Below are 24,929 nucleotides of genomic sequence, written 5' to 3' on the forward strand. Positions count from 1 at the left end.
CTTCAAACCCCTCTTCGTCTCTCCCTTGAGTTGGGGATGCAAAGAGAAACACGAGCACTTGGTGTAATCACACTGAGCGGCAACTCTCCTCGCCCCCACTGTGGTTCTGTTAAAAAAAATTATAATTCATTTTGACAGCTGCCAAATTAGCAGCATATTATGCAGCATATTCAATTAGACAAGTTCCTGAGGGAGCAGGCAGAAGTAGCGGGGCAGCCAGCTGGTGCTGGGACATGACATGGTGCTTCAGGAAGGTATTAGAAAGGGATGTGTGTGCTCTGCAGAGAAATAAACAGCCCTTTGGTCAATACTGGCAACTCGTCCCCACCTGCTTCCAGAACATGCTTAAAAAAGTAAAAAGGTGTAGCTGCTGATTCGCAGTGGTCTCACCAGCAAATCTAGCCTCTTTCACAGAATCCCAGGCTGGTGGGGGCTGGCAGGGCCCTCTGGAGCTCACCCTGTCCCACCCCCTGCTGGAGCAGGCACCCCCAGAGCAGGGGCACAGGGCCGCGTCCAGGCGGGGGGTGAATGTCTCCAGGGAAGGGACCCCACAGCCTCTCTGGGCAGCCTGTGCCCCTGCTCTGGCACCCGCACAGCAAAGGGGTTTGGCCTCATGTTCAGGGGGAACTTCCCGTGTTCCAGCTTGTGCCCGTGGCCCCTTGGCCTGGCGTTGGGCACCGCTGAAAAGAGCCCGGCCCCATCCCCCTGACACCCACCCTTCAGGTATTTATAAGCACTGATGAGATCCCCCCTCAGCCTTCTCTTCTCCAGGCTGAACAAGCCCAGGTCTCTCAGCCTTTCCTCACCAGGGAGATGCTCCAGCCCCTGATCCCCTTGGCAGCTCTGCGCTGGCCTTGCTCCAGCAGTTCCCTGCCCTTCTTGACCTGGTGTTTCCAGCTTCTGGGGTTTCTAGGGCCCATGTGAGTGGGTTTAGTGGAGGAGGGAGACAGCGAGATGGTCAGGGTACCGAACCAAACCATTTTGCACTCAGTTTTTCACAAATACAGCTACTAATTTGGGGAGCGGGTGCTGGAGAATCCAAGCTGCCCCATATCTCCTGCTTTCACCTTCTACCAAGCCAGCAGCAGTTTGCCCTGGCTGCCTACACACTCTGTGATTGTCCGTGGAACATCTTGGCCTCCAGCACCCAAAATCCACAGCAGATTTGCTGGAGCAGCTATTTATGGACCTATTCTGCAGCCCCTGGAAGGCTTCGCTCAGATGGGCATCAAACTTTTCGCTAGCAAACTTCATATCCTCACCTTCAGGCACAGGTCTGTGTTAAACCACTGTCCCCTTATGCCTGACAAACCCACCATTCCTTAAGCCAGTAGCAACTTGTCCTATAGGGTCTGTGTGTAACTCCCACCACCCTGCTCCTGGCCTGAGGGAGGAATCAGGATAAAACAGGTGCCCTTGACTTCCCAAAACTCTTTTGCATAAGTACGGTCTCCTCTGCTTCACCTCCGAGACCCGGCATTCAAGCAAGACGCAGGACTTCTGGGTTCTGACCCAATTCCCATTCAAAAACCCTCAGGAGATAACACCTATCAGTAGAATTTCTTGCTGCCTTGATTTACCGGTGGGTAACACAGGGCTACGACGCGGCACGTATGATAAGCACGCGGCTGCGTCCTCCGGCCGGTAAAGCCATTTGCATTCACAAGGCAGCAACCACAGTTACCGATTTTATGGAATGTTGAATGTTTAATTTAAAAAAGGGAAATTAAACAGCTTGTTATACTCCCCTCTGTAAAATTCAAGACGCAGAGACTTGTTTCGCCATGACTAACTTAAGGTGTTACTCTGCTGTAATCCAAACACGCTTCCTGCCAATAAAAACAGAGTTCCCTGAAACAGCCCCGCTTTTATCTGCCAGTCTATAAATATATAGGCACCAAGTTACAAGTTCTGTACTTTCAGCCAAAAATAAGCCTTCTAAACTAAAACCGACAAACCGCAAAGCTTCGCAAGCTGCTAAATGAAATGTAAATATTGCAGATGGGCAATCCAACGGCACTTCTGCCTTCGGCCTCGGCCAGGTGTCCCGCGCTCCGGGGTGCCACAGACAAAGGGCAGGTCAGCATCGTGCAGGGTTTTTTTGGGAACCTTGTAAATTGGGTTGGGAATTCGATCTGTGGTCTGCTGGGGAGTGGGAAGGGAGCGAGCGAGAGCGTGTGGCAGTAAAAGCTTGCGGAGGGGAGAAACTGAATATTTTGCTGAATTGACTTCAGCACATTTCTAACCTAAGCTCCTCCCCGGTGTTTTTAAAATCCCTTATCCTAATTCCACTAAAGGGTCTTGTCCCCTAGACCCCACTGAATGTGCCGCATTTGGAAGGATTTGAAAGCTCAGAGCCCAAGAATTGATTGCAAAATCGGAGATTGTCCTCAAGCACTATTGTCTGACAAAATGCAAGTAAGCTAACCATACGAGGATAGGCTGGGGGAGCTGGGTTTGCTCAGCCTTGAGAAAAGGAGGCTCAGAGGGGATCTCATCCCCATGTACCAGTACTTAAGGGGTGGCTACAAAGAAGATGGAGACTCCCTTTTTACACGGAGTCCCATGGAGAGGACAAGGGGGATGGACACAAGTTGCTCTTGGGGAGATTCCGATTGGACACCAGAGGGAAATTTTTCACAGTGAGGACAGTCACCACTGGAATAATCTCCCCAGGGAAGGGGTTGGCTCGGCCACGTTGGACACCTTCAAGAGTCGCCTGGACAGGGTGCTGGGCCATCTTGTCTAGACTGTGCTCTTCCCAGAAAGGTTGGACTAGATGATCCCTGGGGTCCCTTCCAACCTGGGATTCTGGGATTCTGTGATTCTGTAACCAACGCTCTGATCCAGCGCTCATTTTTTCTCATGGCACTCACAGAAGAACAAATGATTTATTTTTCCAACTGGGAAATTAGAGTAACATATTTATACTCCACTCGTATGCTCAGCTCTATATAACCGAAATAGCGATGTAATTCCTGTACAGGAGAGCTTAACATTTAGGACTGTTCCTGTAAATATTAGTTTGAATCATTGCGTTCACTCGCTTAAGATGTACGAGGCTTTTGCAGGATTGCAGACTTCAAGTGGAGGAAATGCAGCACAATTCAGGGATAACTTGTCACATTTTGTTCTGTTTTACGCAGAAGGGAGTAACCACTCCGAGGGAAAGAGTGGGGAGCGGGGGACCGAATGTGGAAAAGTGAACTTGGCTTGGAGAACTGAGCAGGAATGGAGGCAAAAGGAAGGAGGCACTGACGTGACCAGGGTATCACCCAACACCCGCTGCTCTTATTTCCCTGTAACACAGACCACAATGGAGAACAAAGGCCTAAATACGGTTTTCTGCATTAATGTCCAGGAGAAAACGGATTTATCTGCACTGACTGTACTCCCTCCCAGATTTAAGCGAGGATGTGTGATCACCCCGGCCCTGCTGTGTACGAACCACGAGGTGCCTCGTACGTATTCATTAACCATGACGCTGGCAAAACTACTATCACCTGTAAAACAGCAAAAACGGATCACTCAGCAGCAGCCGTGTCAATCAACCGCGCAAGCCAGCTCTAACAGCCAGGCCAGCTTCTGCAGAGGTATTGAGAGAGGGAAAGCGGCCGGGAAGAGCCCTGTGGGATTTGGTGAAGGAACCGTGGAGGTTTGGGAGTCCTTCGGTGGCAGTCAGGTACCCACCTTGCTGAACTGCTTTGGCAAAAAGCCCACTAAGGTTGAAACCGCAGCTTCGGTTGCCTGAACTCCTTCTGAACCCAAGCCACGGAGCAGCCTTGCTCTTAGCTCTGCCAAAATCAATGATAAAGAACCGGTGCCTCGGAAGAGCTGTTGTACTTCACCTGGAAGATACAGCCAGCTGCTACGTGGAAAGGAAACTACTTGATAAAAAGCTGACTTGTTTTACAGGCTTCAGTGGAATTTAAGGTCAGGCTATCTGAATCTATCCATTACTTACCACGAGCTGTGTTGCTTCGTTCAGTTCTTCCTATTTAAACAACGAAAACCCTCGGCCACATGGCGAACGTACACGGTGAGGTAAAACAGAGCTCCTCTGCGGGCACGACTCCACGCTGTGGCAACGAGTGACATCTCCTGCGCACGCAAAAGCCTCTGAGGACCCACGCTGTGATCTGAAATAGTGAACGCCCCTCCTCGGGGGAAGCTGCTCGGGCAAAAGGACCCCACTCTCTGTTCTATAAGTAGATGGTAATGAAAATTAATCAGGACAAACATTAACTCAAGAGCTTTATTTACTCATCAAAGCTCTGCTCCACATACAGAAAAACAAATCTTTACATGCTACTTACAGCTTCGGCTAGTTCTCAGTAATTGCACTGGTTTTTTTCTGACGACTCCTTGCTAGATTGTTTAAATACACTCGCAAATTAAAGCATTATGTCTCATCCCTTCAAAAAAACAAGTTTTATTAAAAAAGACTTGGATCTAGTTTTCACTCCCAACTTAACTTTGCACATTTCATAAAATCCCACTTCAAAATAATTCACTAGTACTACAATATAGACAATATTATCAGAGGCCCTGATGCTTCCACACCTCAATTAAATCCGTGATATAGGAGGGGGAGGAAAGAGAGAAATTAATGGAAGATACGGTCACGTGGCTGTTAGGAAAATTCTACGCCGCTTCCCAGCTGAGAGTGCCTGGGGAAATAATTTTTGCTTTGGGCAATACAGAAATTACTTTTTAATAAAGTTATAAATAAATAACTTTTTCTGGGAGAGTTAATCAGAAATGGATTTAGAAATAATATTTGATAGACTGCACTTTGTTGAAGAGAAATATATCGAAAAATCAGCATTTCTGTTAGCCAGAACAATTCAGTGTATTCATGGCAAAGACTTGGCTAGTGGTGGCCGTCAAGGGTTGGTCGTCTTCCGCCCAGACGGGATTGGAGGTAGGACGGGTCTGGAGTGGGAGCCTGGCCAGTTGATGAGCTGAGGCACATGAGAAGAACCAGTCTTGGCCTTGCTGGATTTTCTCTGAAGATTGTCACTGGGGAGCTCAGTCTCTGCAGAAATGATCAATAAGCAAAGAAGCACTCAGAGGGTGTTTATATCAAGGACAAGACAAAATTTACCACAAAGCATATCTCCAGCTGAAACCCAGTGTTCTGGGGGTGGGGGAAGCGTAGTATCTTCAGGTAGTCTAGTGAGTGCTCCACCTCGTACGCGTGGAAGAGTAACTCTATGCCTAAGCAACCACTATTTTTAATTTCTCCTAAAGTTCATTGAAAGAAAGCTGCTGTATTGAGTATGTTGTGTTCACGTGGCGGTGATCCTGCCACGTCGTGACATTGCTGCTTCTAAGAGTGTCTTTATCAGAAGCACGAAGAAGCTGCCCTGTCACCCAAATACAGCCTCTATCATTACAGCAAGAACGATACACAACCTGAGCAAAACTGTTGCTTTGGAATACGGCTCAAACCTTTCAAGCTGTCCACTCCATTTTTAGCTCCTCTTAGATCTTGACGCTCGGCTTTGGCTTCTTCAGCGAGATGCGCATGAGGAACAGGCGTCCGAACCGACAGACCTTCACCAGCAGATGCACCAGCTGAGATTAGAAATCGTCCACTAGCAGGACCAGATTCTCTGCAGCTGAGAGGAGGAAATGATTCATGCTTTAAAATAGCAATAAAAAAAGCGCAGATGCACCAGGTCTGACAGTATTACGGGTGTTGCAGTCACACAACTCAGTCAAAAGTCAGAAATAAATCCCAGTGCTTATCAGTTACACAACGCTTTTTCACATATTACAATTCCCTCAAAACTTCTAGTGCTACCAAACGCAACTGCTACGTCTCTCGATTTTCATTTATTGGTTAAATTAATTGCCCAGATGTACACCAGGTACAATAAAGAGGTTCAGGCCTCACAGTGAATCTGCTCCAGATCTGGATCAGAACTCAGAGCTCCTCATTTCCAAATCTGCGGCTCAGCGCTGCAGGCCATGTTCTCGCTTGGTGAGGGAAAGAAAATAGGAATTGCCTTAAAAAGAAGTGTTTCTGTAGTGCCCCAGTGACAACACGGACCATGAATAGTCATTCACCAGTGAGCCCCGCCCAAGGCACCTCCGACCTGCATCTCTGGCAGAAAATCTAGTCAAAGACAAAGCTTGAGTGGTCTGAGGCCCTGACAATGATAACGACCGTGTTGTAGCTCGTTCTGATGAAGGTTTTCCATTTCCATCTCTATTCTATCAATTCACTTCAAGAAAAGCAAGGAAAAGACCTTTATTGATATGGAGAGATCAATAACTATCTATTTAATGCAAAACCATAATACATATCCGGAGCAATGTTTAAGATATTTAATAATGTCTCTCTCTCTTCACACAGAAGGGACTGTGCTGGTCTAGGTGAGAGAAATTCATTCATAGATTTATGAATCTGGGAGGAAGTTCAAAGATTAACTACCCTGACCTTATCCTCGGTGCAGGCCAAAAGAATTTAATCCTGTAATTCTTGCAAGAAGCAATTTAGCTTGTGAGAATACTGTGATTACAGTGTTCTGGGGAATAGAAAGATAGTATTTCAGCAGTATTTCAATAAATCCATACAGTAAGAAGAAGGGATCACAAATAATGAGATAAAACAGTGTGGTACTCCCATAAGAAGCAGGTAATTCTCTTCTCGCTAGATGTACTGTGGAAGTCTGTCAGAATTTTGCCATTGTCTTCAAGGTAAAGGAATATTATACCCTGTAATGTACTGAGCGCTTGCATCTTCCTCTGAGGTCCGCTGCATCCGAGGATGCTCATCAAACACTAAATGCTGTAGCCAAGTGTTTAACCCTAGTCGTAATCTCATTTTAGCTGCCTGTAATAGGCATCAGACATAACTGCAGTAGGGATAAAAAAATTACTAGGAGTAGTAAACCCAGGCTCAGTATCAACAGCAGCTTGGACTCTCCAGCAACAGCTATTCCAATTTCTGAAAGGCTGCCTAGTACCGCTTTTACTTTAGAGAACATAGTCACACATTCGCCTACAAATAAAGGCTAAAACCAGGTATCATATACTTGCAATTAACACCCTGTGGATCTCTAGCCACAACTACATGAATGCACCGTGTTAAAATCCAGCATCCGAAGCATTCGACACAAATCTTCACTGCCTTTCTCCCGAGCCGTCCCTTTCTCAAAGGGCAAAAGACAAGGTAAACTGTGGGAAATATTTTATATACCACTTGGCAGGGGGTAAAGGAAAGGCAGGTACCCAGTGTACAAGTGTCACAGGAAACATTTAGTTTAATTAAGGGTTCTTGTAAAACTATTTAATAACATCAAAAATAAGTGGGAAAACTAGCGCTTTTGAGGTCTCTGCCGTCTAGATGTCCAAGGTATTTGGGAGAGGTGGGGCAGAGGAGCTGAGAACCTGCCTCTCCTTTGTGCTTTTGTCAGGCGACCTGTAAAGCAGTTTGGATAACTTGTCCTTCCCTAACAGCCTCAGCACAGAAAAGAGAACTATTACAGGTGAAACAGGCACGTGTTCCCTCTAGTAAAATTTCCCAGAAAGCTAAATGGAAAAGAAATGAAAAATAGGAAGTTTAAAACAACTCCAAGTATTACCCTAGGGAGTAATGAGGTAAATGGATTCTGTGTGCCCTAAATACAAAATATGTTAGTAATGAGTTGAGGAGTAAAGCACTGGACTGCTAGAGATTCTGTCTAGATTATGGTTGCACTGGACAGCCAAACCCTAACATGCATCATTGCACATGATGTCGTAATATTTCAATCGATGGATATATTTCATTTGGCTGTATTTGGCAGGAATGGGGACATGCAATCAGGTATTTGAGACAGATCCTCGTTAAATGCACTGGTCAATGGTAGGTAAGGTTCCGACTCCACCTCAACCTCACAAATAATGAAGGTATAGTAACAGATTGAGAAATTAAGTTTCTATTCTCCAACTCACTACATTTTGCCCCTCCTCTCCTTGTTATGCTGTAACCAGATCGTTTCAATATCTGTACAAACAACCCTACTGGTAAAAGCGAGTCATGAAATACAGCAGACAGGGACCTAAAGAATTCATCATGGCCTGTGGTGACTAGCAGTCCTTTAAATTACAGTTGTAAGATACATTGCCCTAAAGGACTGCTACTCACCAAAGGTAAAGATAAATTGTTTAAGCCTATGAGTGAGAACAAATGGAACCTCAGGCAAAAATAATCCACACTTTCATGTGTGGGAGAGTTCAGTCTCCAGCAGAGGACTTCAAAAACCCCTGGAAACTGGTGAAATCAGGGGAGATGAGGTCATCATAGTTTACTTCCAAGGAGAAGCCCATTGCTAGGGTCTTAGCAGTGAAAAGAAGCCATGGATGTAATTAGAAACTGTCCTGCTGAAAACTGCAGGTCAGCGGGCAGATGTCCAAACAAAAACTTTAATTTTCACTCTTGAGTAAATGCCATCAGGATGATGATCCTGTATTTTACCTGTAGACACAAAGTAACCGAACAACTGCAGGAGTCGAATCTGAGAAATGTTAGTGACCTGAAGAATAATGATGCTATTTCCACCACAGCTCAAGCTTAAATAAAAACTGACAGATTTGAGAAATAATGCAAAAAATTTGGGACCTGGACACAGTGTTGCCCAGTGAGGTATCAGACTGATCTGCAGTCCCTGATCTTGGAAAACAATCTTTCCTTCATGGTTGTGCCTGGAGGTCGATGCATTCATGCTCTTACCCCTTGATGGCTTTTTTTAGTTTACTCTTTCTTCCATTCCAAATGTTGAAAGCATAAAATTGGAGAGAAAGGAAAAGAAAATGTTAAACTACCTCAATATTCAAACAAAAATCACTACAGGCTTTACTACAATACTTCAGAAATGTGGGATTTTTCTCACTAATATTTCAAATGCATCCACGCAACAGCTTTCCCATCAACCACGCCTATAAGCAAATTTCTTCCAAACTTTCCATATTGCCCTTGCAAAAGGATTTGACAACATGACTCTATACAATTTCACCGTAGGCCATGATGCATGCACAGAAAATGAATCAGATTAGCAGTTTGCTTTTTCTCTCCTCACAGTTGTTTTTTCCACTGTGTTATTAACAGTGCTAAATGAAAACACTGCTAAAGTCAAAACACCAAAATGTGGCGGAGTGGAAAGACATATTTATTCCCATCTGCAAAGGGTAAGACCTTTACAACTCATCATAGCTTCACACTCATTTGAGTTATAGGTCTTGCCTCTTACTGGTAAGGACAGATGATGTATAATCCCTCTGCAACCTATTACGCACTCCGTTTCTCTCACATGCTCACTCGGTTCCCCTTCAGCACGCTCCGCTGTGGCACAAATACTCAGGACAAATGAATCTGCAAAGGCCTACAGTTTCAACGCTTTTACAGCATGCTAATTAACTACTTGTAATTACAGTGGCAGGTAGTACATCACATAGGGGGAACTGGCAGTCTCTCTAGGATATAAAAGGAACACTGAGATTTTTTCAACAGCAAGTTTAGCTAAGAATTCTGCTTAACGGATGAGGAATAAAGTGAATGGGTTGAAACCTTATAAAGATGCTCAGTGTTTCTCATCGGTTTGACTTAATGTGAAAAGCTGCCTAGTGTGTGTTCGGGGGGTTATTTCACAGTGATTTTAAAAGGACATGAAAACACATAGGTGAAAAATACACAGTATGGTATGTTTAAATATTGGAGGAAAGGTACCTTGGTTTGTGTGGAATGAGAACAAGATAATAGACATGGGATCGAAGCCACAATCAAATTCCAGTTTACCAACAGCCATATAACGTAGACGTCAGCTCGCTCTAAGCTGCAGCTTTCAGATGAGCTTTGTGGTAGGTTCCGAAGAGCAAGCAGAGCATGGCTACAAACACACACCTATTTCCTAGCGCGGATGGGGGATCCGGCATGTCACGCTTCACTAGGTCATGCTGTGTGGCATCCGACTGCTTCTGTGTATCCCATCTGGGCATGAGATTAAAACAGATGGCCAGAAGAGGGGGAAAAAAACCCCAGTTTATCTAGGATACGGCACAGAAAGGCCGCAATGTCACTTGCCACAACAGCAGACAGGCCTGTTGGCAGACAGAGCTCAGATGTACTTATGAAACAGGCCCTTTAGAGTAAGTCACCGCCATCTTGCAAGAGATGATGCGGACCCGCAGAGCAAGTCAGGAAAACATAGCATGCTTCATAGCTGAAGGCCAAAAAGACATTGAAGCTGTGGCCTCTTCAAATCTTCTTCTATCCTCACCTCTCTACAAGCTTTAAATGAGACAGGACTTGTCTCCCTCCCGTAGCTTAGAGCCTGTTTAGCTGTGATACAAATAAATGAGGACGTTCATCACTCAGGAGCAGAGATGCTGGACAAGATATGAAGCACTGCAGCAATGGCTGAGATAGTAAGAGAAGGTAAAGGTACTACAGAGCTCAGTATCCTGATGGGGTCTGCTGTTATCATGCATGAGATATGAATCTGAAGATCATGATATCACCCAGAGACTCCCAAATGTATTCAGCAGTAACTATGGTAATACTCTAAAGAGAGAATGAGAAAGAATTCTGATAGCAATATCTGGTAAATTTGTTTAAACAACATATTTAGCACTCAAGTTCTGTTTTTTTCTATACCTGGACCAAGTTTCTTTCAGCATCTTTTTCCATCTTGATAGAAAGCTCTTGAAACTCCCTTTCTATGTATGTGAATTATGGCATCTAAATGAAACCATTCCCACGAATGACAAGACTTTGCTTTATGCTGCAGCGACACGTGTTTAATAAGGCTGTTGATGTACCAGATGAGACAACTGCTTTAGCTTGGGAAATGGTTTTAGATCTTGCATGTTGCAGCATTAACCTTTGTTCCACCCAGCGATGATCTGCTGTCTCAGAAACCGAACTCACCGTCTCTCTGGGTTAGTCAGGGGGAAGCTCTGGTCTTGGGTGACATTCCTTGCGTCTGAGAGCAAAGAAGCATGTACTGTTGGTTCCAGGAATTCTTGACGGGAGCTGCTTGGGGCAGGAGTGACTGCCAGGTCCCTAAAATGATACAAAAAGAAGATAAAGTGCTTGACACACGCAGTTATAAACTGTGACAGCATGATCTGTGCTTAGTGAATCCACAAAACCTGTTCAGATGGAGGGGAGCGTTATCTCCAGTGGGAGAGAAGCAGCAATAAGCAGTTGGGTTTAGTAAACCAGCCTCTGTTTATAGCCAACAGAGAGGAACAGTTACAGCTACAGTATTAATAAACTCAAGTTTAAGTAGATATCTAAAGCAGGTTGGATCAATCACTCTCCACTGAGAGAGCAATGTGGGGTAACTTGTTCAGATAGAGAAATTTTTATTAAAGACACCCAAAATCGTGTGATATAAATCCACCCCCACTTGTAACTAACTCACAAGGAGAGAAGTTTCATCTTCATTGCCATGAATAACACCCAAAAAAAAGCATTCCTGGAAATTGCAGGATTCATACCGCAGATGTAAACCACAGATGTAAACCAAAGAGATGCAGCACTAAAGACTGTCAAACATGAGAGGTCCTTAGTGAAACACTGACCTTAAAATCATAACTCTTGGAAGATTCCATACATCCAGCCCCTGTACCAGAGCCATCCCACTGACACACCTCAGCTGAACTCTGAAGGAATCTTCTTACTTTTAAGGGCAACAAGCCTGTGTAACTTTTGTGTGTGCCATCTTCTACTTTCCTTATGAATCACAGAATCCCAGACTGGTGGGGGCTGGCAGGGACCTCTGGAGCTCACCCCGTCCCACCCCCTGCTGGAGCAGGCACCCCCAGAGCAGGGGCACAGGGCCGCGTCCAGGCGGGGGGTGAATGTCTCCAGGGAAGGGACCCCACAGCCTCTCTGGGCAGCCTGTGCCCCTGCTCTGGCACCCGCACAGCAAAGGGGTTTGGCCTCATGTTCAGGGGGAACTTCCCCTGTTCCAGCTTGTGCCCGTGGCCCCTTGGCCTGGCGTTGGGCACCACTGAAAAGAGCCCGGCCCCATCCTCCTGACACCCACCCTTTGGGTATTTATAGGCACTGATGAGATCCCCCCTCAGCCTTCTCTTCTCCAGGCTGAACAAGCCCAGGTCTCTCAGCCTTTCCTCACAAGGGAGATGCTCCAGCCCCTGATCCCCTTGGCAGCTCTGCGCTGGCCTTGCTCCAGCAGTTCCCTGCCCTTCTTGAACTGGGGGGCCCAGAACTGGCCGCAGCCCTGCAGGTGTGGCCTCACTGGGGCAGAGCAGAGGGGGAGGAGAACCTCCCTCGCCCTGCTGCCCACACTCCTTTCCATGCCCCCCAGGACACCGCTGGCCCCCTTGGCCCCAAGGGCCCGGTGCTGGCTCAGGGTCACCTCGCTGTCCCCCAGCACCCCCAGGACCCTCTCAGCAGAGCCGCTCTCCAGCAGGGCCCCCCCAGCCTGTGCTGGTGCGGGGGGCTGTTCCTCCCCAGGGGCAGGACCTTGACTTGCTTGTCAAGGAAGCTTGTCAAGAACATTTTTAACTGCAGTAGCAACTGCTGAGTGCTTGCTCCGTGGGAGAAGCTAGGTTTTTAAGGAGGGTTAATAACTGTTCTGAAGACTTATTGCTACAGTTTGGGAAAAAAACCCAAACTGTAAAGTTCTTCCTCAAGCCCTCAATCACTCCCAGAGGCCATTAAGGCAACAAGACCACCGCTGCCACTTTCCCACGGGAAACAGAGGCGCTGGAACCTTAAACTGTCTTTTCACGCTTCCTCATCTTGCGAAAGCAGGGCTGTTCCGCCCCGCCCCGTGGGTCTTCTGGTGCTTCAGTGATGAGATTTCCCCACTCCTCTCCAGAAATCAGTCCCTAGCCCAATACCCTGTGCACTTCAAGCAGGGTTTTGCTGCTCTTCATCTTTAAATTTCTCTTTCTTTAGTTTCTTCTTATTAACACCTATAAATAAAGCTTCCCTAGTGTAAGGCCTCGAGCCGTTATTGTTTCACTGTCAAGCAACCGCCAGCTGGTAATGGTGTTTGCTCGTTATCGGCTCAGATCAAAATCTGAACCAATTACACGGGAGAAAGGGCCTGATTCCATTAATGGCCCCCAGAGCTGAGTGCTCTCAGAAATCATTTCTTGCAAATCCACATCATGGAAATAAATAAATAAAAATATTTTAAAAAAGGAAAATAAAATCTCTCAGCAAAGAACTCTGTTCAATATATAGCGCAGAAATACACAGCCTGACAGTGGAGGTTATAAGAGTCAAAGCAGAAATGCAAAGACAGGATTCAAGGCCACACCTCTAAGGACTGGGTCACCCCAGGGAAATGAACTCTATTTCCTGGAGCAAAGGTTTGGATTCAGAACCCGCAACCCGCTCTCAGAAGCTACATCTTGGTTGATAAATAAACTTAAAGCAACACAGCCAACAGAAAGAAAAAGATGTGTATTTAAAGGTATTACCAGGTGGTTTTTCACCTTCTATCTCTGCACTAAATATCTTCCTTACATTGCCTCTCCAACGCTGTACTGTCATTGAGGCTCAGAGTGTAACTCAAATTGCACCAGGATGCCTCAGCGAAAAAAAATAATAAAAAGAAAACAGGCTGCAGAAGTTAAATTCCACCCTGTGAAAGGGATAACCATGTAGTTCAGAACAATGTCCTCGTTCTGTCATTAAGAGGGGCATAGAAATAAAACTGAAAAGCAAAATTACACTGAAGTCAGAGGTTGACCGGACAAGAGGGTCTGCAGGAAATGTATGCAACCACACGCATGCAAATCTTATGTTCACAGCAAGCAAATCCAACCTAAAGACAGCATCTCAACCACAGGTAGACCATGGACCTACTCTCTTCCCTGTTCTGGCAAGGAGCTCCAGTGAAACTGTGAAGTACAAACTTCCTCCAACTCAGAAAAGCAAGATCGCGTGTTATCAATTCTCCTCTCGGTGATGCCTGCGCTCTTGCTTACTCCAGTTCTTTCAGCAACATTTACATGAAATCAAGAAGTTAATCATTAGCTAAAGGCCTGATCTGAATGAGACTTCAACCCAACCCCATATTTATTGCCCTCAAACACACAGACAACTCGTGAAATTATTCAGAGCAAACCACCAAACATTGCCCGTACATTATATTAGGCAATGAGACATCAAAATGACTTTAATTACACCTGCACGCAGCCACAGGCAAAACATAAAGAGGCCAGGTTTTCAGCAATTTGGATTTAGGAATCTAAATTTATGTAGATAACCCGGCGGGGTTGCAATAAATAAAATAGGTTAGATTCTTGTGTGACACCACTTTTAAAATTTTCTAACACGTACTCGGAAAAATTGAGCAATATATTTCAGTTTGGATTATAATGTGTAACGATGAGATTAAGCATTAAAGAATCTTTTAATATTTACAGCTGCAGAAGAAGTTCAAAACATCTAGTAACTCAGGAACTTTTTTTGCATACATCGTTTTTGGCGTCAGTTTAATATATTTCATAGAATTTGGATTTGCTCCTAACTGAAGGAGGGTTTTAATTCGCTCAAAAGCAAACTGAGCTGCCTCTGCCCTCTACCATTTCTGGACCACAGCCACTTCTTTGCACCCCCAGTTCTCTCCCAGCATGATCCCAGCACAAGTGGTTCTTCAGAGAGTGAGGGAAATTGATCTGGCTGCAAAACCCTTTTTGTTTGGCAAAACCTGATCTCTATCTTTATCCAATTCATCACTAAGCTGGAGCCAGTGGCAGCACAGAGCAGGGAGGGGAAGGGGAAGGGGAAGGGGGTGTATGAGCCAATGTAAAGTTACTGAATCCTTCCTCGTTGTGTGACAAGAAGTGTCTGGCCCTAAAAAAGTCTACTTTGCACCGAAAGCCCTTTTCAACCGCAGAAATCAGGAGACAAATGCTCAAATGAAACACTGCTTTAATGGAGCTACTCATATACTTTACACAATTAAAATCTAGTCCAACAGCTAAAAAATTCAAGCAAGACATTGTAGAAACTTCTAGCTAATCATGTTGGTATTTCTATATGCTAAAAATATACGTAATCCATTACCTGCATATTTCACAAATTCATGCTTTTTAAAATCATAATCACCTACTTTTTAAAGTACTTGTCTTGTTTTGCTTCAGGTTACCTGCAATGCCCTCAGAACAAAGTTTCATTCTATACCAACTCCATCCAGCATGGCAAACACAGACCTTCCTCTTGTATTTCCCAATATGATTTAAAATTAATCCGCTTTAATGAACTTCCTTCTCTCTGTGTGCCCCACTTTACTCCAAGATGTCCCCTCCCCAGGGGCAGAACAAAATGCATACTTGCTTCTCCCAGTCACAATCCATACCTTCAGTCAACTCAAACTCCACTGGAAGATCAGGGTAACATTAGAGGAACTGAAGCAGGGGTACCAGTTCTTTTCTCTTCGCTCCTCTAGAGGAGCAGTATCCCCCAGCGAGGAGTGCTACGGCAGCAAGCTTACTACATCAAGATTCATCAGCTGAAACCATGTATAAGGCCGGATGCGTTACTAGTGAGTGAAAGAAATAATATTTTTACAAAAACAGCGGATGTATTAAGTGGGCAAAGTACATTTATGCACTGCTGCTGACAGTGAAAATAAAGAAAAGGTGTATCATATTCTAAATAAAAATTCATCAGAACAAAGCTGATAAGATTAAAGCTAGAAGAGACAGCAAGAGTTTTTTAAAACTGGATTTTAAACAGGCATGACCTATCCTATTTATGTAGCCAAGTAAAAAAAAAAGAAATAAAACCACCAAATAAAACACAGTTTGAAAGAAAATCACTTAAATAACAGATATTCCATAGGAATGAGAAAACTGGGAAGCACTAAAGCCAAGATGGATCTAGACTTAACTATGGGATGAGATGTCGAACCTGGATATCTAATGCAATAATGGCTGCATGAAGAGATCGGTGTGATTTTTGAGCAACTTATGCAGACACAATGAAGTGTGGTGCCTCAAATGCAGGCTATAGTGTCTTCTTTGGCAGCACTTGCTGCAGGGACACTTGAAATACTCTAGACTGATCAGCTTTGAGAGTTAATTAGAGAAAGAACAATTTGAGAACAAATCAGAGAGACTTTATAGTAACCCTTCTGAACTTCCTAAGCATGGATTGCAGAGAAAGATGAAAAGACATTAAAATATATATAGTTTAAGAGAGAACCATGGAAAGGTATAAAACACAATAACTACGCCAAAATTATTTGGATGCTGCTGCTAATATTACTACGTATAATGACATAATGAACTACCTTGTGTCATCTCAGTCACACAGTCTGTGTACAGATTCCTTGCTTCGCCCCTGATAAAAGCTAAAGAAAACCACATCACCTCACATTTCCTACAGGCTAAGAGTGTGTACAAAGACAGTCACCACGGCCAAGGCGACACGCAATAACCTTTTAAGCTACTCGTGACACGGGTCCATAGCTATATATTGAAAGAAAGATCCATCAAACCCTAGGTGAGCTTTTCCAAGGTGACAGCCCCTCTCTTATGGGTATTTAAAACTTAATTCTGTATAAACAAACATGCTCAACAGAACCACCACACACTTGCTGCTGGACTGGACTATAGGACCTACCAGGTCCTCCGCTAATCGCTACATTCCAGGATTCAGAGTCTTTCTCAGAATTTCAACCATTTTAGAGCATTCAAATTTATGGCACCTCTTGACTTAATCTTTTGCAGGGAATGGGGTGTTGTCTGCTTTTGCCTCTAATTCTGCTGAGCGTATCTATCCCTCGAGGCCCTGTAATTGAAAATGCTGATTGGGGGTGACAGGATTTTCTCTCCCTTGCCCGACAGCTCTGCCAAAGGAGCCTGATACTTAACTCCAAAATCAGCTTCCAGTGAATGAGTATTGTGGAATAAAGGGAGTAAAGAGCAACAGACTAAGGCAGACTCAGATGAAGAGTTCACACCGCAACACTGAATCAAATCCAAAATATCTAGCGAAAGAAAATACTCATTTCCATTTTTCGTCTCATTTCAACATAATTTAAAATGAATGCATCAGCTACTTGAAAAAACTTTTCTGTAAGTAAAGATCTGGAAAACGCATCATAATTATGCATCTCTGCCTGTAAGCTTCTGTCATTTGTTTTCTAGAGACAGTTTAATTCAGCAGATGCTTTTTTTTTTTTCCTGCTTTTTTTCTCCCCAATAGTCAATCTCCAGCCTTTGTCATTGGAATGATTTTCATCAACGCATCTGATATGTACAATTGGTGACTGCATTTGTACATGCCTGAAACGAGCTGAAAGGTATGACTTTTTCTATTCGTTCTGCTCATTGCTGATGTAGAGGCCTATGCGATACTTTAAATGTCAACACTGCGAGCCGTTTCATGGCAGGTAGGAAAAGCAAGCCAAGAAGAATTCAGCTTAGGCAGATTTACACCAGGGGAAGGCAGGAGTGCCACAAAAGATCAATGAAAGAAGGCACTTTGAGATTTATAGACTTTTAACACCATTTTTGCAGGGCTGTGACTATGAGGAAAAAGGAAGAGAGTCAAGACAGGATCCGATCCATTTTCTAAAACATAAAAAAAGAGTTAGGAAGTGGAGTCACCTTTCGGAAATTCTGCTTTAAACAGAGAGATGCACAGAAGATGTACTGCAGCAAACAACCTTGCGCTGAGCGTGGCCATGGCTTTCCAATGCTAATTACTAGTAGTGCTAAAAACATGCTGGAGACTGTGAGCTGCCAGAAAAAATGATCCTTTTCTGCTCTCTCAGAGAAGCAGCATATAATAATTTCATAATTTTAGACAAGTTACTTGTGGATGGCTCTGCCTCATACATTTTCAGTATACATTTCGGGACTGCTGCAGTCCCAAGTCGAAAGACAGGCGGTACGTGATATATTTGCAGGGCTAGATTTAAAAGTGATAGGAAGAAGAGTTGTCTCCGAGATTTGCAATGCCTGACAGTTTCTAATCATTCATCCTTAAAAGGAGTGGAGAAGAAACCTTAAACAGGCATTTTTCACTTTATTGCAAAGGACTTGGCTGAAACCACCCTGCATTACCTTTGAAACAGCCGGACATATGCGCCAGGTGCCTTCCCTGACAGAGCCTGACGCGCTGCAGAACGCCGCCTTTGGAGAGAAGCTTCTTCCTGATAAAGAAATATGACCAAGTTTATACAGTAACTAAAAAGTTTATACGGTAATTTAATTGGCTGTGATATTCATCTTTTGCTAAGACGCTAGAGTGTATGAGTTTATATATTCTGGGAAAAGAGCAGAGCTATATTATAACTAACAAGGCACTAAATATGATTCACTGATCTACACAAACCAAATTTTGGTCTGAAATCTTGCTGGCTTTGAAAAACGAAGATCCTCATCTCCAGTGAAGCTCTGCCGCTTCATAGTAGTCAAAATGTGCCAGGTTGTAGCAGGATCTGCAGAGAACAACTTTTGATGCATCCCAACCTCCCAACATATTAGAGCATGGATAATTCTAGCTGTGCTGTTGTCTTAAGCTTCTTTCCACCCGCACAGGGCTGAATACAGAAGAATTTGCTTCTGCTACATCTTAAATACACTGTCTCTTTGCTCCAGCAATGCAGAAAAGCTCCCTTACCATTTATGTATCAACCAATATTCCCCCTCAGAGAAGGAATTACCTTTTGCACATTTCAGTTAGTTAAAATGACTGTGCACAATAAGCACATTATGATCTCAGCAGACTGGAAAATGTGGTCCTGAGTTTTAAGGGCGCGTTAATTAACATGTGCTGTAGGACAATGTAATTTCTCAGGTCAGACAAACGCAGCGCTACAGTGCGCTTAAAAAAATGAAATGTGAAGCACAGAGCCAAGTTATTAAATCCTGAGTTGTTATCAGCTGATAGCCATTGATAGTTATCGGTTTAATAGCTAAATCACATGTCTTGCACCGAAGTGTTTTGTCATAGTATGAGCAATGAAAGAGAATATAGTTAATCTGCTGAAAGCTCACATTATGAGTATTATGAATTCCTTCACTTTCCTCTACTATTTATGCTAAGTAAGATGCTTAGATGCTCACTGAGCTTGTGGTTTGTTTTGCTTTCCTTTGGTAAAGATATAATTGTGACCCTTTTTCTGTGTGGATTACAGGTATGAACCTTTCTGTTCATACCTTGTATAGTTAATTACAGCCCTACAAAATTAGTGCAGGGCTGGCATGCTCACAAGGGATAAGGCTGCAAGGAATCAGATCTACTGTCCTTCCCTGAGCAGCAGATCCTGCTTCTTGTTTTGCTTGTGGATAATTCACATTAATTTCTTCCTATTTTTTATTTTCCAATTCTACATGATGGCAATGGACTGTGGTTACTGCAGTGACAGCATGTTATTTGGATGCCAAAAGCACAGAAATCATTTGCAGTCCCAAATGTAACAGTTTAGACAAAATTTTACTTTAGGGCCACAGGCGTATTTATATTCTTCTCATTAAATATGGTCTAAGAGGCATCTGTGTTCAACCTTGAATGTTTTACTACATTGACACTTCAGCTGATGCTCTAAAGCTTCCTCCGCATGTAAAAATATATTGGAAACTTACTGTAGTAAATAATGAAAAGGTATTTACCAGCACTGAACAAGGAGACTAATAAGAAAGAGAACCTTGCGGCCACTAAGTAAGTTAAACCCAAGGTAAATGATAGCCTCCTTCATCATAAACCACTTCTCCCTGACTTGACAAAAAGTAAACTTTCAAAACAAAACATAAAAAAGATGACCTAAAAAGTGAGAAAAATAAATTGGTGGGGTAGGAGTGATGGCAGAGTGCCACCAAGGTAAGAAATATCCCGGCTTCTCTCACATTAAACTAACAAGCCTTTGGATGAAAGAAACATGAAAATAAACAACACTTGTGGCAATTTTTTTTAATTCTGCATGGTTTGAAAAGAGGTATTTCATTTAGAGAAGACTGAAAGCTGGGAGGTTCCCTATTTATATCAGCCATTTTACAGTCGTTCCTTTCTCCACACCTAAGAAAGCCTTTTTTAAAGCCTGGGAAAAGGGTGCAGGGGGGGTCTGTTACTTTGCTCCATCTACAGCACTAATTCTAAACATCAGAGGTAGTTATAAATATAGAGATAGTGGCAAAATTGTACAGCAAGTCATGCCTGCCAAGCCATCATTCATCATAATGACATCATCACCCTGGAATGGAACAAAGTTTAAAGCTTTCATTTTTCTTTTGCTCTTTCTCCTGTCGTTGTCATATAAAAAGAGCATTAGACGCATCTGCTTCACAGCGCCAACTCCCCCACTGCCTGCAAGGAGAATGAATGCCTTTAGGGAAAGGACTATTAAGGAGAAGTTAAAAAAAAAAAAAAAAAGAGATGAAGCCGAAGTTGCAAAAGGTTATTTGAAATCCAAGCACATTGTTGAATCCGTTGATTGAAAAAGTAAAAGAAGGTGAAAAATGTGCTTAAATTTGATCTCTGGCAGTTATCACTAGCATACACTCTGAAAGGCTCAGCTGAAAGAGTTTTTCCACTGCCACAGAATGGCATTCATAAGTAATCTTCATCGTCCTATTAACTGCATCTAACTATTTTCTCTGAACAGGGTACTTCCATATCTCGCAGAACTGAGAGATGATATTCAGCTCCCTTATACCAGTACAGAATTGGATGAAATCAATTACAGTCAACAGATTTATTCTGGTGTCAAATTGAGCAGAAACGACAGCTTGTCCTTTCAGCTGAGTTTACCTGCCTCATTCTCATCAATCTGCCTTTAACTCTGGGGAACTGGTAAATATTGTTGAAATGAAAGACAGCCACAGAACAGGCGTCAATTTTCTCTGGAGAAAGAAAGGTCTGACCTACATGTATTTTTTGCATATAACTTATTTCTGTCTAAGGGGAGTAGATGCCACTTACCACAGAGCCCAGTTGTGCAGCCAGTTTCTCCGAGATGCCTCCTGGATATTTTTTGGCAGAGGGGTCCAAGAACTCATTGACAGATGAAGACCGAGTAGTTCCTGTAATTGCTCCACCAGGTGATAATCTTTGCTCTTGTAAGAGACGTATTCTTGAACCTGGCATGGAAAAGACACTTCTCAACAAAAATATTCTGAGCACGACTTTGCTTACAACAAGCAGAAAGAAACTAGTAATTTGCAACTATCGTCGGCTGGCTTTTGGAACAATTCTGGATTCGCAAGAGAGAACTGTGAAAGTTATAAAAGATATAAAGTACGCAGTCCCCAAAAAGCTTTTAAACCTCCCAGGTACTTCACAGATATAACAAGTTTATCCCCCCTGAATAGTCAGGCACATGAAAATTATGAAAAATCCAAAAAACCCCACCCCTACAGTGAGGAAGAGGTGCTTCACCGTGTGGAAACGCGCTCATTTTGTTATAGATGCTCTGATATGCACCACCGTTATGATCTCTAAGCTAATTACAGCCTACCTACTTAGAAGTTTTAACCTTCTCAGAGCTCTTAGGATGTCATGGGGAGTTGGAGAGAGGCACCTTCTCTTCTACTACTTATCGGAATTTCTGTGAACAGAAATCCAAAGACTTGCACCACCGCTGTATTGCAAGGAATCAAACGTGACCGTAAGCCAGAAAGCTGAAGACACAACTAACTTTTTCCAAAACCATTTTTTTTCAAATTTGAAAACTCTCTAAACTGGGGTTTATTCTGCCTATAAAATGGTATCTAAATATGAAATAAAGTCACAGAGAAATTCTTATAACTATCGGCACGTGGCAGTCTTTGCAGAAATCCAGTCCTAAGAAAGGTTTGATTGCATTGCGTGTCATATCAAAGCACAAGAGCTCGCAACCCAAGAAGTCACATACAAAGGTGGTGGATGAAAGGCAAAGATACATGCCATCCCTATGTATGTTCATATACTAAATACGGCTGTTTTTCTTAGTATACGCCTTTGTCAAAAAGTTTCAGGAGTCTTCAGATGACTCTCAGCATAGCCGTTGTATACTGCTGGTTTGTAGCTGCCAGATGATCTGGTGTTAAGAACAGAGGAGATGAGACTTGAGATTGGGGGGTTCTGTTTCAGGCACAGTAAACTACTCGCTTCGACGCTAAGTATAGAGCCTAACCTTCAGAGGTGCAGACCTTCACACTGCCGAGACTTCAGTGGGATTGCTGGCACCCACCATCACAGATAATCAGTCTTGGGCATAAATGTCCCTTTCCCCATTTGTAAAATACAAATAATAACCCATACCCCACAGGACTGCTGTGAGAGAGAATTAATAGTTGTAAAGTACTGAGTTCTGTGGATGAAAGCTGCTAATGCAGGTACAAAGCACTCTCAGCTCTGAAAGGTATTATACTCCTGCTATAAAAAGTTTTTAAAAAGAATAACTTATCTATTTTCTCCCAGTACTTTTACTCTATAGATGAGCAAAAGATCTTCCACAGCAGTTCATTAAAAAAAGAATTAACAGCCTATCATAATCTCACACAGCCAATCTTCCCCCTGCTACTATCTTACTAAAAATGTCCATATTAAAGACAACCTTGGGGCAAGTTTTTTAAAATAAATTATTTCACACAGTCCATAAGAAGAGCTGATCTCTAGAAATAGGATAGTTAAATTTATTTAAATACCTATAAATGAAGCTCTAAATGAATTTAATGGTGCATAGTAAATTTAGAAGTTACTTTATGGACAGCAGAATTACCAAAATCTAGTACTACTAATGAAGTTTCTGTAACTAGTGACAAGTCACTCACTGAAAGAACTCATAACTGCTGAGGAATACAAAGTCCTTTAAAGGAACTTCAGATACGTATGTATATGTCTTCAAAAATATCATGATTATATAAAAAGCTTTTCTTTTTAATCCTCCCCATTTTAATTCTTTCCTGATAATCTCGTTAAGGTTTGGTGGGTTTTGCTGCTTCTCAGGACAAAAGGTCTCCAGTGTTTTTTAAGACAAATAAGCAACAATATTATAGTAAACCAGGCAAGGAAGTCGTCTTTCTCACTTCAAACAAACATGGAAGCTCTGGAAATGAAAATGAAGTTTAAGATTAAATAAGATTCTTCAAAAAGGTCCCCACTGCTCTGGCACTGAGATGCCACAATATGTGTAGAAGCTTTTTTTCTTGTCCACTGGGAAATCAGTATTTATTAATTCTTCCAGGATACGGAATTACTTGAAATGATGAACTGATGAATTTTACACTATCCTTCATTAACATTTCAGATATTTTTGCCCTCCCTTCAGCTACTTTTATTTGCAGCCTTCTGAGCCACACAGAAGGTCATGAATATTGGCTCTGTGTTACTTAGGAAACTTATTAACCCTCCTGTTGCAATGGATTTAACCAAGACAGCCATAAACCATGCACTTAGAGGACAGAGTACATATAAATGAGCTTCTTGTTAGACCATGTTGTCCAACATCTCACTACCATAATGTCTGTTGCTTATTTCTTTTTCTCCAGTATTTTAGAGATCATATTCTGCTTTCATCCCAGCTGGTAACCTGCCCTGTCTGGATTAAATTCAAGGGTCACAGCTGAGTTCTTACAACATGTTAAGCTAATCTTAGTTTTGCTGCCTCTGACAAGAGTAGTCCTCCTTTCTTCCTCCACAGGCAGCCATGAAGCTCTTCTCCCCTACCCTTTCCTCCTTGAGCCAATTCTACAGCTGCATGATGAGGCTGATCGAGGAATCGATCTGTCTGAGAGTTGCTGGGCTTTTTCCTGAGGTGAGTTTTTGGATGGAACCATTCCCTGACCCAGATTACAAATGACTGCACAATCAGAAGTATGAGAGCAATGAGCAGACTAGAAACACATTGGCAGAAGAAGTAAGTTGGGCATGACTACTTTTTGCGGCAGCATACACTCGGATTAGCTGGAAGTGATCGTGAGGCTCCAGCCTTAGCCATTCAAAGGCTGAAAGGCTTCCATGAAGTACACCACCGATCATTTGGGTTTACCCCACAGTGGGTAGCCCCAAAAGCACTTGGAGTGAATTGATAAGTTGCCTTCACTCATCTTACTATCCTGGTTTTCATATACCTCTTCATGCTTCTGGCTATCCTGGGGAGGAGAGTAAAGTAAGGTCTCAAGGCCATACCATTTTCTTGTTGCTCAACAGTTTGATAGGCACAAATCTCTCAGCCACGGACATGTATCTCGCTTGTGATTCATCTGGAATGAATGGGAGATCCTCAGCCCAAAAGCATCCTCAGAAGAGGCAGGCAATTCACTTTCTGCATATTATTGCCTTGGGGCACATAGTGATGTGAAGTACTTGGAAAGATCTCACTTAAAGATTCCGATCCCAGGGAGGAATCAGCCCAGGAGACCCAGCATGTGGAGTTTTCAGAGACAAGCAGTCTCACAGGTTGCATCAGTCACAGATTTCAATTCTTGTAACAAATAAGTAGGAATACTCTAGTGATAAAGACAGTAGTAGCGCGTGCTCAGACACAGTACCTGCTCCTGCTCTGCTATTCAAGTCCTGAACGCTACCAAAAACTGCAGGTGGCTCCAAACCCAGGTATGCCTTTACGAGGAAACTCAGCTCTGTGAATGCCTCATCCAATTCATCTGCAGAAAGGGAGATGCATTTTATGGTGGAGAACAATGATACATAATGAAAAAAAAACAAGCTTTCATCAGTACGAAGTTACAGATCACAGAAGTTTGACACAGAAATGCATTCTTAACTTTTCCAGCTCATCTCTTTGGGAGAAAAACCTTCATCTACATGAATAGCACATTCAAGGAAATACTCTGAAATTCATCTCAGTTTCCGCACTCACCTAAATATTCTCCTTCTGCATTTTGGTTTACCATGTTTTATTTCTTTAACGCTACATTTAAATTGTAAGCCCCATATGCCCTTGACAATAACTACAAATACAATATCTCATACCACAATGATATATTTCACCATCACT

The 24,929-nt window shown here is 43.1% G+C and overlaps 1 protein-coding gene across 1 annotated transcript in view; it reads right to left on the reverse strand.

The window, feature by feature from the left end:
- Positions 1-4,241: 4,241 nt before the first annotated feature.
- LRGUK (leucine rich repeats and guanylate kinase domain containing) overlaps positions 4,242-24,929 on the reverse strand; it is a 52,563-nt gene continuing 31,875 nt past the window's right edge. Inside the window, exons 15-20 of the mRNA XM_064442302.1 lie at positions 24,463-24,576; positions 20,912-21,069; positions 18,055-18,143; positions 10,919-11,053; positions 5,455-5,624; positions 4,242-5,038 (exon numbers count right to left, since the gene is read on the reverse strand). Coding sequence (XP_064298372.1) covers positions 4,887-5,038; positions 5,455-5,624; positions 10,919-11,053; positions 18,055-18,143; positions 20,912-21,069; positions 24,463-24,576 — 818 coding nt within the window. The 3' untranslated portion in view covers positions 4,242-4,886. The remainder of the gene's footprint in view (positions 5,039-5,454; positions 5,625-10,918; positions 11,054-18,054; positions 18,144-20,911; positions 21,070-24,462; positions 24,577-24,929) is intronic.

The sequence above is a fragment of the Phalacrocorax carbo genome, chromosome 1 (genome assembly GCF_963921805.1).
Source record: "Phalacrocorax carbo chromosome 1, bPhaCar2.1, whole genome shotgun sequence".
Classification (NCBI taxonomy): domain Eukaryota; kingdom Metazoa; phylum Chordata; class Aves; order Suliformes; family Phalacrocoracidae; genus Phalacrocorax; species Phalacrocorax carbo.